The sequence below is a fragment of the Danio aesculapii genome, chromosome 8, assembly GCF_903798145.1.
Source record: "Danio aesculapii chromosome 8, fDanAes4.1, whole genome shotgun sequence".
NCBI classification, from domain to species: Eukaryota; Metazoa; Chordata; class Actinopteri; order Cypriniformes; family Danionidae; genus Danio; species Danio aesculapii.
This window is the reverse complement of record NC_079442.1, coordinates 4,588,108-4,603,392: the sequence shown is the minus strand read 5'-3', so window position 1 is coordinate 4,603,392 and position 15,285 is coordinate 4,588,108. Positions and strand designations below refer to the sequence as shown.

Below are 15,285 nucleotides of genomic sequence, written 5' to 3'. Positions count from 1 at the left end.
TAACCTTGAAGTGACTTTTATTGACAGTTTTTAATAGTTTAAAGTGATATATTGTCTGTGTTGGTGTTTTATTTTACGGCACAAAAACCGTGTAATAAATCGCCAGTACATTTTATGTTATTTTACAGACTTCCCAGCAGGCACACAATATCATAAGACGTTAATATTAGGTTAGATTTAGGTCGTGACATCAGGTGACCAAAATTCAATGTCTAGTCACCATCTAAGGACAACGTTATTTTGATGTTCAATAACGACGTCAATTGACGTTGATATTTTGTTGATTTTAGGTTGTGCTGGAAAGTGACCAAAATCCAATGTCGAGCCAACATCTTAAACTAACGTCATTTTGGCGTCAAATACTGAAATTTATTCGTCAGGTATGACAAAGATCATAGAATCACCAAGAGGCATCAATCTGTTGCTATTTGGGAAACTAGATGCCACTAGATGCCGCTAGTGGTAAAGTCTAGATCGGATTTGCGGCCGGCCGGAAGTGCGATATGCACATTAATATAGCAGCATTTTTTATGACACTGTATAACTATAATTAATATTTTTACAGTACTGTGACGGTTGGGTTTAGGGTTGGGGTGGGGGTAGGAGTTAAAAAATACAATTTATTGGGTAATTTAATAGATAACATAAATAATACTCGGTACAACTACTGTTTTTATGTTACTGTGACTGTTGGGTTTAGGGGTGGGGTGGGGGTAGACGTTAATAAAATACAATAAATGGGAAATTTAATCAATAATAAAAATAATTCTTGTTAATTTCCGGCCGCAATTGTATCCGATTTAGCAACAACCGCTGCTAGTGTCACGCGGTGGCCATTTTGGAATGAAAATTCCAATAGGAAAACAGCACGGATAACTAACATTAGACAGAATGAATCAAAGGGAATGTACTCATTTTAACTCATATTTAACTCATTATTTTAAAGTAACATTTTAAAACATTTTAATACAATATCCCAATGAAATGAGACAATTTTCAAAGTGTTGACAAGACTAAGTTTAATACATTCATTCAATAATTTTCTTTTCGGCTTAGTCCCTTTATTAATCTGGGGACGCCAAAACGGAATGAACCGCCAACTTATCCAGCATTTTGTTTTACGCAACGGATGCCCTTCCAGCTGCAACCCTTCCCTGGGAAACATCCACACACACTCATTCACACTCATACACTACGGACAATTTAGCCTACCCAATTCACCTGTACCGCATGTCTTTGGACTGTGGGGGAAACCGGAGCACCTGGAGGAAACCCACGCAAACGCAGGGAGAACATGCAAACTCCACACAGAAACGCCAACTGACCCAGCCGAGGCTCGAACCAGCGACCTTCTTGCAGTGAGGTGACAGCACTACCTACTGCGCCGCCCAGTTTAATACATCTAATATCTAAAATATCTGTTTCACATTTGACATAAGGATAACAAAATAACTTAGTTACATTTTTTTTTTACTCAAATTAGCATGAAGCAAAAATGAGTATACACAACAAAATGACAACATTAAAAATCATGAATAAAAAAAAATATATATATGTATATATATATATATATATATATATATATATATATATATATATATATATATATATATATATATATATATATATGTATGTATATATATATGTATGTATATATATGTATATGTATATATATATATATATATATATATATATATATATATATATATATATATATATATATATATATATATATATATATGTATATATATATATATATATGTATATATGTATATGTGTATATATGTATATGTGTATATATGTATATGTATATATATATATATATATATATATATATATATATATATATATATATAAATAAATTAAAAATAAACAAAATTTGAAGAAAGTAGCTTTTTAAATAAAGTCTTTTTTTATTATTCTTTTTTTTAACAGAAAACACTGGAAAAATACTATGTACTATTATAATATAATACTCCAACAAGTACTATTAATCTGTTATCAACATCCCCTTTTGAAAGTCATGTTAATTTAATTTAACATGTCAGTATTAATTTGTAATATGGCCTGCTGGCATTGTAGCTCCAGGATGTACCTTTGCTATAATGCTTAAGAGACTATGAAAGAGACTAGCGCTTGTTCACTGCTGCTCTTATAGTTGTGTAAATTGCTTCCTTGTCCTCATTTGTAAGTCGCTTTGGATAAAAGCGTCTGCTAAATGACTAAATGTAAATGTAAATGAAATGCCAAAAATGATTAAGCAGAACATTGCTCTGCTCTTTGCTGAAGTGAATATATTGAATACGCGGTTTAAAAAAGTTTCTCAAATAACAGCTTGCTGAAGCGCTGAACAGCTTTTCCCCATTCTTTTTTATTTATTCATTTGCTACACTACCTGACAAAAGTCTTGTCGCCTATCCAAGTTTTAGGTACAACAAATAATAACTTGACTTTTAGTTGATCGTTTGGTATCAGAAGTGGCTGATATGAAAGGCAAAAGCCTCTAGATTACGCTTATTTGACCAAAATAAAATATGATCATACCTTTTAATGATTTAATTAGGACAGTAAGGTCTGACTTTGCTTAGACAAAAGTCTTGTCACTGAACAGAAATAATGTCCAATATAAAGTCATGCTGCAGTGGAAAAAGAATGAATATTGTGTCTGACTCCATCATGAGCTTGGAGGACTGCATCCATACATCTCTGCAGTGACTCAAATCACTGATTAATAAAGTCATCTGGAATGGCAAAGAAAGCATTCATGCAGGACTCCCAGAGTTCATCAAGACTCTTTGGATTCATCTTCAATGCCTCCTCCTCCATCATCTTACCCTAGACATGCTCAATAATGTTCATATCTGGTGACTGGGCTGTCCAATCCTGGAGCACCTTGACCTTTCCTTTCAGGAACATTGATGTGGAGGCTAAATCGACAACACGACTTTTGTCAGGTAGTGTAATGTGTGTGTTTAACTTGCAGCTATTTGCTTATCTGGCACGTTCTGTCATCAAAGCATTCCTGGACTTAATTCTCCCATAATGTTTCGAGAATTAATCTCATTTATCTAGTAGAACCATAACATTTTGACTTCACTTGTCGTATAAGTGATGAAAGACATAAGAAGGGTTTACAGGAACTGAAAGCTCACTTTATAATGAGCCATTACTGAGCACACAGTGCTGATAACAACATTACGAATGCCATTGTGCAATAACATAATCAATACTGTCCTATTCTTACTGAATAAAACAAAAATAAATCTTATCCTGCAGAATTTGATTTACATGCACTATCTGAGATGTCCAAGTAGTGTAAAGGGGAAATGAGTTGACATATAGCCCTATGTCACAGTATGAATCTCTCCAAAAATAACATCACACCGCAGATGAACTGCCAGGCAAACCCATGACGAGTGATTCAGATGTATATGGAAACACACAGCTGTGTTTTTCTTCTTCTTAAAATGCATTTGTTAAACATGAATATAACACTCGGGGGAACGCTGCCAAGTAGAGCCAAAGCTGAGACGGGTAGAAACAAAACAGTCGGAAACTGTGACCCACATCAAGTCTTTTATATAAGAGTTTTAAATTTGAGTTGAATTGTTTTGTTGGAATATTTATTCCCAGTGGAAACTTTCATGTCCAAATGACATGAAAAAGCACCTCAAATACATGTCAAAATTAATTTCAAGTTGAAATATTCCATATTCATGTCATTGACATCAAAAGCATGTCAAAAATGCAGTCAATTTTATGTCAAAACTTGACATCTATTTGACAACTATACACTGATGCTCTTTTGACCACCAAAATAACACACAAAAAGTATTATAACATAAACGTTTTATTAATCTGAAAGTTTCAATTTCAAATTTACAGTAGATTTCAAGAGTTCACACTTATGTTAATCAAAAAAGCGTATTTGGCATGCCGACCCGGGAGAGAGCCCTGAGCTCGTAATATCCTCGAGCCCGGGGCTCCCTCCCGTTAGAAGGGCGAGAGCGGAGTTCGAGTTCAGGTAGGTCTCGAGGACTCCCCTGCTTGTCGCCGCGTGAGAAGTGTAAACTAGGGTTGTTTTCGGTGATAATTTGGTTTAGTCGATTGGCTATGGTTTATGTTTTTGGACGGTGGGAGGAAACCGGGGGACACGCGAACAAGGGGAGAACATGTAAACTCGGCACAGAAACACCAACCAGCCCGATAGGAGGTTGGACCAGCGGTGTTCTTGCTGTGAGGCAACAGTGCTAGCCACTGGGCCACCGTGTCGCCCTATCGGAAAAAGGGGGAGGAAGTAGGGGTGGAAGGGGGGTAAGCTTCAAGACGAAGATAACTGGAGTGAAAAACTCTGGTTATTTATGATGCTTCCGTAATCATCTAATGGGTCAGATTACGGAGCTAATGAGGAGCCAGCCGTGTTGATCATAAGCACGTGATCCTCTCGAAATTAGTTTATAAATAAACCACACTTCGTATCCCTACAATGCATGCAAACTACCTTTATTTCAAAACAACATCAAATTGACATCTAATATTGGCATCAAATTAACAACACAGTCCTGTAATCGATTTTTTCGATGTGTTATTTTTTTGACGCCAATGTTAGATGTCAATTCGACATCAATGAATCAATTAACATCAAATCGATTCGCATGTTTGATGTTTTTGGACGTGTTTTTGATGTCCATTTGACATCAAGATGTTTGCTGGATAATTTCTTAAACATTTTAAGAGTTTCCAACACACACATTTCCCAAAATTAGGTCAAGATGTCAGTTCATGTCATTGACATCAAAAACACGTCAAAAATGCAAAGTCAATTTTCTGTCAAAATCTTGACGTCTATTTGACATCCACACATTGATGCTCTTTTGACCACCAAAATAACACAAAAGTATAATATATTATAAGTGTTATTCATCTGAAGGCTTCAATTCCATATTTACACTGGATTTTGTATCTCTACAATGCATGTAAACTACCTTGATGTCAAAACGACATCAAATTGACATCTAATATTGGCGTCGAATAAATAACACAATCCTGTAATTGATTTTTGATGTGTTGTTTTTTACACCAATGTTAGATGTCAATATGACATCAAGGAATCAATTAACATCAAATAGATTTGCATTGTTGATGTTTTTGGTGTCTATTTGACATCAAGATGTCCGCTGGATAATTTCTTAAACATCCTAAGAGTTTCCAACACACACATTTCCCAAAATTAGGCCAAGCTTTGGTCGTTTCATGTCATTACAGCAAAAACATGTCAAAAATGCAGTCACTTTTGTCAAAATCATGACGTCTATTTGATATCCACAAATTGATGCTCTTTTGGGCACCAAAATAATAATACAAAAGTATTATAATACAACAGTTTCATTCATCTGAAAGCTTTAATTCTATATTTACACTGTATTTTGTATCCCCACAATGCATGTAAACTGTAAACTCAAAATGACATCAAATTGACATCTAATTTTGGCGTCAAATAAACAACACAGTCCTGTAATCAATTTTTGATGTGTTTTTTTTTTTACGCCAATGTTAGATGTCAATTTGACATCAAGGAACCAATTAACATCAAGTCGATTTGCATGTTTAATATTTTTTGACATGTTTTTGATGTCTATTTGACATCAAGATGTCCGCTGGATAATTTCTTAAACATTTTAAGAGTTTCCAACACACACATTTCACAAAATTAGGTCAAGACTAGGTCATTTATTTGAGTGATGTTCATGTCATTGACATCAAAAACTTTGTCAAAAATTGTCAAAATGTCAAAATTTTGACGTCTATTTGATATCGACTCATTGATGCTCTTCTGGCCACCAAAATAATGACACAAAACTATTATATTATAAACGTTTTAATCATCTGAGTTTCAATTCCAAAATTACACAGAATTTTGTATCCCTACACTGCCTTGATGTCAAAATAACATCAAATTGACATCTAATATTGACGTCAGACAAACATCAAAAATTTATTTCAGGACAGTCCTGTAATCAATTTTTGATGTGTTATTTTTTGACGCCAATGCTAGATGTCAATTTGACATCAAAGAAGTCAACTAACATCAATAATGACATTTTTAATGTTTTTTTGACGTGTTTTTGATGTCTATTTGACATCAAGATTTCTGCCAGATAGTTTCTTAAACATTCAAAACACGCGTACCAAAATTAGGTCAAGATAGATAGTTTAATTATCAAAACAAATGCAGTCAAAAATGCATTACTTTTCGATTAAACTGCATATGTGGATCTAATATGGCAAGTAGCTTAGCCAGCTGTTTAATGTATCATTCCCTTGCAAGCCTTTGGCTCAGAGCTGCATATTTGGAACGTGTTCTCAAGGGGCACCACTCACATGTGTCCGCAGTGACCCCAAACATCCCATTTTCCCACCTCGCGCTTTATTGTTAGATGACACTTATGTCACAGACGAAACATTAATTATTAGCATCATGATTAATTTTCTCTTTTGTTTTGTAAACCTTTATATGTGAATGGCATTAGCTTTAACCCCCCCAAATGACTTGTCTTTTGTAAGAAAGATAGCATAAGCACACATTAAAATCAAGCAATAGATATAATGAAATCTAAACATACATGGGACTTTAAGACATCTGTATGAGCTTGAGAACTTAAAAGATTATAAAGAAAAGTGAAGAAAAACGTTGTTTAAAAATGCCATTTTGGATTTTTGTGTCTAATTTAATAAATTGAAGTCATTTTAAGTGTTTAAATTATTCTAAATCATTCGTTCTCCATCTTTTTGACCCATAATTAATTTACAATATCAAATTTACAAAGCCCATATGACTTTCCCAAGGGTTTGCATGTACATTAAAGGGACAGTTCACCTAAAAATGACAATTTACTCACTATTTTTCTCACCTTCATGTGGTTTCAAACCTTTATGAGCTTCTTCTGTCGAACACAAAACAAGATATTTTGAAAAATGCAGAAAACCTGTAACCATTGACTTCTATTGTAGGAAGAACATAGAAGTCAGGTTTCCAACATTCTTCAAAGTATTTTATTTCATGTTCAACTGAAGCAAGAAACTCATAAAGGTTTGGAATAAGTAAAAGATGAGTAAATGATGACAGAATTTTCACTTTTTGGGTGAACTATCCCTTTAAGCATAGATTTTAATAAAGTTTTTCGTAGTTTGACATAACTATAATGTTGGAAGTTTATTGTGGTCCCCTACTTAAGATTAAAACTAAATACTAATTTATAAATTCATAATACATTATTTGTCAGTTAATTACTGGCACTCAAAACTCACTCATAATTATGTAGTATACAGTTGCGAACAAAGCATTCACGTACACTTGGATGCACTAGTAAGGAGATGTGGTAAATCACATGATGACTTACTTGTCTAGTACAAAGTAGAGGTCAAAACCCCCGTAGCAAGAGGACGCCGCTGTCCCTTTTTCCGGCGTGAGTCCTGTATTTCCATTTGTAAAGTCCGCCAATTTGACGCAGAGCAAAACTGCTATCCTCCAAAGTCTGCACATGTTGTGAAGCGCTGATTGACTCAAGCAAAAAAGTGAAAATCTGTACTGGAAGAAAAAGTGACCATGAGAAAAACTGAAATAAGATTCCACAGGGTGCTTCTTAATCCATAACCCGTCTTGTGGAGGACTAGTGTGGAAAAGGCATACTTGAAGTTTTTGGTTATTAGAAGTTTCTAGATTCTACATGTAAATGTGCACATGCACCCAGAAGTCTGACACACTTCTGCTCGCTGCTGCTGGATTGATGGAGTTGAGGGAGGGAGTTTGGTTGTGTGTGTGAGTTTATGTCAGAATATGTGTGTGTGTGTTTGAGCGTGTCTTTGCCAGACAGCGCAAAATCATTCTCTCTCTCCCTCCCTCTCGCTCTCTCTTAGCCTCTTGACTTCAAAACAACTTTCCATCCTCTTTTTAAAAGCAATGAAGACACCAAAGGAATGATTAGAATAGCTGTTTTGCCATCTAGTGGTTAAAATATATACAGTCCAAGTCAAAAATATTATCCTGTTATTCTGTGATTTTATTTTTTTTATTTTTCAAATATTTCCCAAGGATCTTTTAACAGTAATTCCTAAAATATTTTTTCTTCTTATTTCGGCTAGACTAAAATCAGTTTTCATTTTTAAAAACCATTTAAAGGTCAATATTAGCTCCCTTATTTTTCCCAATATTTCCCCCTCCCCCTCTATCTACAGCAGTGTTTCCCAACCCTGTTCCTGGAGGCACACCAACAGTACATATTTTGGACGTCTCCCTTTTCTGACCCATTAACTTCAGGTGTTGGAGTCTCTTCTGATGTTATGATAAGTTGATTCAGGTGTGTTTGATTAGGGAGAGGTTGAAAATGTGTACTGTTGGTGTGCCTTCAGGAACAGGGTTGGGAAACACTGTTCTACAGAACCAACCATTATTATACAATGACTTGCCTAATTAACCTAATTAAGCCTTTAAATTTATTCACCCTCAAGTGGTTCCAAGCCAAACTTTTCATTTTTTTCTTAACCCCAAAATATTTTGCAGAAAACCGCATCTATAAACAACCATTGTGGTGGTAAAAATACTATGGAAGTCAAAATCCATTTCCAGCATTGTTTAAAATATCTTGTGTTTTACCAGACTTTAAGCTGCGGTCACACAGCACTATTCTCCCCATAGACTTCCATTCATACACACGCCGGAAGACCGGAAACGCAAGCTTGTGCGACAACTTTCACAGTTTGCTGCGGCGCAAATTTCAAGATTGGTGAACTCTGACCTGCGTGAGACCAACTGAAGATCAAAACATGACCTGTCTGTACAGAAATTTAAATTATGGAGAAATCGCTTGCTTTTTTAAATGTCTAATAATCTTGTTTAACTCCACCCCTTTTCACAGCATCGCACGACAGAATTTCGCATGCTCAAACTGTGCTCAAAAGTGCAGGGGTCACCAATCTTGTTCCTGGAGGTCCGATGCTCTGCAGGGTCTAGCTCCAACTTGCCTCAACACACCTGCCTGGGTGTTTCAAGTATACCTCGTAAAACCTTGAATAGCTTGTTCAGGTGTGTTTGATTAGGGTTAGAGCTAAAGTCTGCAGGACACCCGACCTCCAGGAACAACTTAGGTGATCCCTAGTACAGTGTTTCCCAACCCTGTTCCTGGAGGCACACCAACAGTACATATTTTGGATGTCTCCCTTTTCTGACCCATTAACTTCAGGTGTTGGAGTCTCTTCTGATGTTATGATAAGTTGATTCAGGTGTGTTTGATTAGGGAGAGGTTGAAAATGTGTACTGTTGGTGTGCCTTCAGGAACAGGGTTGGGAAACACTGCCCTAGTATGACCGCAGCATAAAGCTGCGGTCACACTTGGCTTTTCCTCCCATAGACTTCCATTCATACGCACGCGAATGCGTCAGACCGGAAACGCGGGGTCATGCATTAAATATCGCATGTTGCTGCAGTGCAAAGTTCAAGCTTGGTGAACTCTGACCTGCGAAATCGCATCACTTGACTGCGTGAGACCCATCGAGGATCAAAACAGGACCTCTCTGGACAGAAATTTAAAACATGGAGCAATCACTCGCTTTTTTAATGTCTAATCATCTTGTTTAATCCCGTCCATTTTCGCAGCGCCGCACGACAGAATTTCGCACACACAAAGCCCGGTGTGACCGTAGCTTTACTAGGGTTATTACTAATGAAATCTGAATTAGAGCTCTGTAATTGTAATTAGTGCAAATAACTACATTGAGCTTCTGAAACTGCATTCTTGTAATGTAGAGCCCTCTCTAATCTGAACTAATACTAGTCAGAAACCAATAGAAAGCTCTCACATGGCTAACAATACTTACAACTGTGGGCTGTTTAAAATGTGAGGCACAAGCATTAGCTGTGATGCTAACGTGCTATGCTTGCAGACGTGAATTAGAGCTAGTAATTTGTTTATTAACGTTGATTAAATGGTTATATTTTACAGACTTAAATCATGATATAAATACAAAAATAGAAAATAATGAAAGAATTGAGGCAGGAGCCAAACTAACCAGCCAGTAGCATTAGCGTTGCAGCCATTTTACCTTTCAAAAAGTAATATGCTGTGTCCCATTTCGTATACTATCTGTCCTAAATAGTGTTTGATTGGTGAATTCGATTTAGAACTACAAAACGCGGGTGAAAAAGTAAACAAACTACAAACATGGATGCGCGAGACCAACTGTCAAGTAGAGAGGTTTCGGTAAAGATCTTTGTATGACTGTTAACTAATATCTAGCCCCCTGAAACATGTGTAATCACATTTTCTGTGTTATATTTATCTGCATTAACAATACTGAACTTATATAAAGATGTGTTTGGACCTTAACGTCTGAATGCAGAATTATCCAAACACCTGAAGATATTTCTCTGCATGAAAGACTCATGAATAAGAGATTAACCTGCTGCTGCTTCTCCAATAAGGTAGGAAATTAAATATGAAAAATGTGGATGAGTGCCCTGCTGAAAAATCCAGCTTAAACCAGCCTAGGCTGGTTGGCTGGTTTCAGCTGGTTGACCAGCCTGGTTTTAGAGGGGGTTTGGCCATTTCCAGGCTGGTTTCCAGCTATTTCCAGCCTGGTCTTAGCTGGTCAGGCTGGAAAATGACCAGCTAAATCCAGCTAAAACCAGCCTTGTTTAAGCTGGACATAACTGGTTTAGGCTGGGCTCCCAGCCTGACTAGGCTGGTCAAGCTGGTCGTCTCCCAGCCAAGACCAGGCTGGAAATGGCTGGAAACCAGCCTGGAAGTGGCCAAAACCCCTCTAAAACCAGCCTGGTTTACCAGCTAAAACCAGCCAACCAGCCTAGGCTGGTTTAAGCTGGATTTTTCAGCAGGGTGACAGAGCTTGTAACTAAGCAACACAACGATCTGTTAACGAGGAAGTAGTACGTCCCAAAAGCTTGCAGACTCTTCTGTTACACGCTCAAGTGTGTACTTTTCCTTTACCAAAAAAATACTTTCAGAGTGTAGTACAAGTATGCAAATTGCGACGCAACAATAGCCTTTGGGGGATTTATTGAAAAAATAAATAAATATTTACTAGCTCTAATTTCTCATTTATTAAAATGATTGGCCACCATTCAAGTCAACTAATCCATGCGTGCTATTATGAAGTAAAACTCAAAACGTAAAGACTGCGTAATGATTTTAATCTTGCAAAGCCAAGTACAGAAAGAACACGTTCAGTCATTCATTTTTCAACAGCACTATAGGCGCAGTCGAAGGTGGGGTCATCTGGATCAAACACATTAAATGTGCATGTGTTGTAATTATACTCCACAACACAGCCTTTAGTTTGGTTTATCACTGTAGCCATCCTGCAACAAACACATTACTTCAGGTGAGAGAAAAAAAAAAAAAAAATAAATAAAAAGTCCAGTGTGATCCACTGTAGAAATACTGCACTTCAAAACAATATACAAAAATGAACAATGATTTTAGACATTTGATATTAAACAGGCTTAAATTGATGTCAAACAAGTAGTCAGTTCATAATCATTTGGAGCACGGGTTTCAGACTCGATTCCTGGAGGGCCGCAGCTCTGCACAGTTTTGCTCCAACCCTAATCAAACACAGCTGATCCAAGGTGTTCAAGACTACTAAGCAGGTGTGTTGGAGGTGCTTAGAGCTCAACTATGCAGAGCTGTGGCCCTCAAGGAATTGAAGTTTGAGACCACTGATTTAAATTGTCTTTAAAGGATGGTTGAGTGAATAAACAAAATGGAAAGACCAGCTATGACAAACTTTAAGTCCATAAAGTGATCATGAAAGTGGACTGCCTTAAATGGATAATTCACCACCCCCAAAAATATATTTTTAAATCCTCTACTTGTTCTAATCGGGTTTAAAGATTCTCTCTTCAATTGAACATCACGAATGTTGACATCTTCCAGCCTTTAGCTGAATCCCATATGGCACACTACACACCATGTACTTATGCACTCGAACTCAACAGTATCATATATGAATGTAGCGTTGTCCCGAATTAAACGCTAACGTTTTTAAACCAAAATTCAAACCATTTCCCTGATGTTACTAATTAGTGAAAAAAAAAAAAAATGACCAAACATAACATTCACCATCAGGAGGTGCTATAATGGCTCGTTTCCACTGACTGGTACGGTACGGTTCGGTACGTGTCACCTTTATCAGGCTTGCGTTTCCACTAACAAGGGTACCCTTTTGGTGGGCGTGGTGTATGACAGTTTCAAAAGCACATCAATAATCAAGCGCAGGTTATTATCATCAGCTCAAGAAGTTTGTCATTTCAGATATAATGTTAGACGCGTGCGAGCGCTAGCAAGAAAGCAAAACCGCTCGTGCCTCAGACTGGCTCGTGAAAAACTACGGGGCACAGGGTAAATCTGCTCTTCTTCTTGGCTTTGTGGCTGTTCATCAAGATGACGACAAGGTTTGTTTGAGCCCAGATCGACCATGGCTCGTTATTATATGTACTTATAATTCCGCTAAAATCTCTCGCTGTGTTTTTCAAACATGACAGGTTTTTTGTTTTCATTCTGGCTTGTTGCGTAAGCGAATGACGTATCTCTGTAAACCAATAGCGTTCAGCTGCGCGTGTGGCTCCGCCTTTTGGTACCCTTTCTCGTCTTTGGTACCCTTTCGAAAGGGTGCCGAAAAAGTGGTACGGTATGGTTCGGTACGCTTTTTGACAGTGGAAACGGCCATAAAAGCGTACCAAACCGTACCGTACCACTCAGTGGAAACGGGCCATAAATAACTCTCGTAGGAGAATTTTGCCCTCACAATCCAAAATAAATAATCCAACATCAGTGTCTGAAAGCTCCACTACTTCTGTTATGTGACCAACGCAGCAGCTGTTGAGTGCATGAAGTGTCCAATAATACACTTCCTTTTAACTGATGAATAAGTGCATCATCCGGGTATTTAAAGTACACTTATTCAACCATTGAAATTAAGTGTAAAATGCAAGGAAAAACATACATTTGTTTTTTTTTTTTAAAGACATCTCCAAATTTGAAAACAAGAGTGTTAAAATTTACGTTTCGCAGCAAAACATCCCAGCATCAGAGCAATAACATTCGATGCATTTGGCGGTTTTCCAACTGGTTTCAAATTGATGAGTGGAATTGTCGGCGCTATCCGTACAGCTTGTAGCTCCTATTTAAATAAAGTCTGAGTGAACATACGTAAAATTCAACAAAATGTTGACTAATACAGTAGGCTTACTGAACAAGTTTAACTAAGCATTTGTTTGGCTATAAACATGTTTGACTGATTGTGTGTGGGTTTGTTTACCTTGTTGTAGAGGTTCAAAAAAACAGGAATCACTCAGAGAGACAAAGGCACAAACTATTAGAACCAATGTCAAAGATGCCTGTAAAAAATACATCACAAACAAACCATCGAGAATGTACGACAGTAAACGATCACTCAAAATACTGAACTCACCATATTAGAAAATTCAGCAAAAACACAAGTCTGATGAGCTGCAGTTTTTACCACATTTAAACCCGCGATGCTTAACTCAGTTCCTGCAGTTCAGATTAAACCATAATTAAACACACCTGATCATGCTAATCAAGCTAATTGACTAATAATAACAAACTAAAAAACAACTCATCATTTCTTTATTTTAACATAAACAAACAGGGGTCTGTTCTTCGTACGTGGATTACTCAATTTAGCTGCGGTCACACTTGACTTTTCCTCCCATAGACTTCCATTCATATGCACGTGAATGCGTCAGACCGGAAACGCGGGGTCATGCGTCGAGTTTCGCATGTTGCTGCGGTGCAAAGTTCAAGCTTGGTGAGCTCTGACCTGCGAAATCGCATCACTTGACTGCGTGAGACCAATCGAGGATCAAAACACGACCTCTCTGGACAGAAATTTAAAACATGGAGCAATCGCTCGCTTTTTTAAATGTCTAATCATCTTATTTGATCCTGCCCCTTTTCGCAGCGCCGCACGACAGAATTTCGCACACACAAAGCCCAGTGTGACCGTAGCTTTAGCTGGATTTGGTTATTGACGATTTGACATGATCCAGAATCGTTTCCTTCTTTAAAACTGATCCGAGAGTTCATAGCAACAGTTCTGGTAGCGCAAACCTGCTCGGGAGCAGGCTCATTTCATTTGAACAGGATTAGATTGGGTCAGTTTAAGCAAAGATAATACAGAAAGTATGAACCGAATGCTGATTTTTCAGTAGTAGTTTGGGAAAATAATTATATATATATATATATATATATATATATATATATATATATATATATATATATATATATGTATATATATAATTTTTTAACTATTTAAAGTTTAAAAATATATAGACTATTGATAAAACTTATGCAATCTGCACTCCGAAATAAAAGTACAAAGACTGCCACCTGGTGGTTCAAAGAGAAAATTTATAGATATGACCTTTTAGATACAAACACAAACAATTTGTGTATGATAACAGACATGCACAATGTGCAGCTTTTTTTAAAAGGAATAATACATTTTTGCAGGCATGAACATGTTTTGACAGCTTATATGATAGTGATTTGATGTTTCACAGAAGTTGCAGACGCCTTTACCAATATCAAAATGCTTTTGTGATGCAAAATTAATTTAGACATCAGTTATTTTTTACACTGATTAAGAAACAAGCTACTATAATACTACAATGGCTATAATATAGAAAATCTGCTCTAACTGTAAAACTAAATAAATTGCTAAATACTCTTGCCACATGAAAGTGTAAGCATGCAGCCCACAACACATGTGGAAACACTGTGTATCATGTTTAACAAACCGTTTACTACAAATTGTTTGTAATTTTGCTCACAAGGATAAGTGACTATTAATCAGAGTATGTCATGCTACTGTGCCGTCAGCCACTCGTTGCATTGCTGATCATGACTTCAAAGATCGATAGATCTGTCCTTCACAACACACGCAGCAATCACAGATCAGTTAATCCTGTGTTTTTAATCTGATTCACGAAATTGTTTGAAGAACCAAATTAGCCTGAGATAAATTATCAAGATTAAAAGATCCAGGATTTGCCAAGTCATCTTAGATCATAGAATGGACCCCAGAGCTACACTGTAAAAAGTGATTAGTTACTTAAAGCGAGTAAACCAATTGCCTTAAAAGCAACAAGTTGACTTAAAAGTAATGCAAGTAAACCCATTGTAACTTGGAACTGTTAAGTTGACTTAATTTTTATAATTATGCTCATTGTACTCACTTTTCTTTTTA

The 15,285-nt window shown here is 36.7% G+C and overlaps 2 protein-coding genes across 3 annotated transcripts in view; both read right to left on the bottom strand.

Annotated features, from left to right (window-relative positions):
- antxr1a (ANTXR cell adhesion molecule 1a) overlaps positions 1-7,824 on the bottom strand; it is a 370,977-nt gene extending 363,153 nt beyond the window's left edge. For both annotated transcript variants that reach the window (XM_056463050.1, XM_056463048.1), the window contains exon 1: positions 7,401-7,824. In XM_056463050.1, the coding sequence (XP_056319025.1) occupies positions 7,401-7,543 (143 nt within the window). In that variant the 5' untranslated portion in view covers positions 7,544-7,824. The remainder of the gene's footprint in view (positions 1-7,400) is intronic.
- Positions 7,825-11,194: 3,370 nt separating this feature from the next.
- LOC130234306 (beta-microseminoprotein-like) lies at positions 11,195-13,501 on the bottom strand. Its single transcript, XM_056464584.1, has 4 exons — positions 13,486-13,501; positions 13,333-13,411; positions 13,077-13,194; positions 11,195-11,371 (listed from the first exon to the last, which is right to left on the bottom strand). The coding sequence occupies exons 1-4, from the start codon at positions 13,486-13,488 to the stop codon at positions 11,245-11,247; spliced, it is 327 nt and encodes a 108-aa protein (XP_056320559.1). The 5' UTR covers positions 13,489-13,501; the 3' UTR covers positions 11,195-11,244.
- Between the last annotated feature and the right edge of the window lie 1,784 nt (positions 13,502-15,285).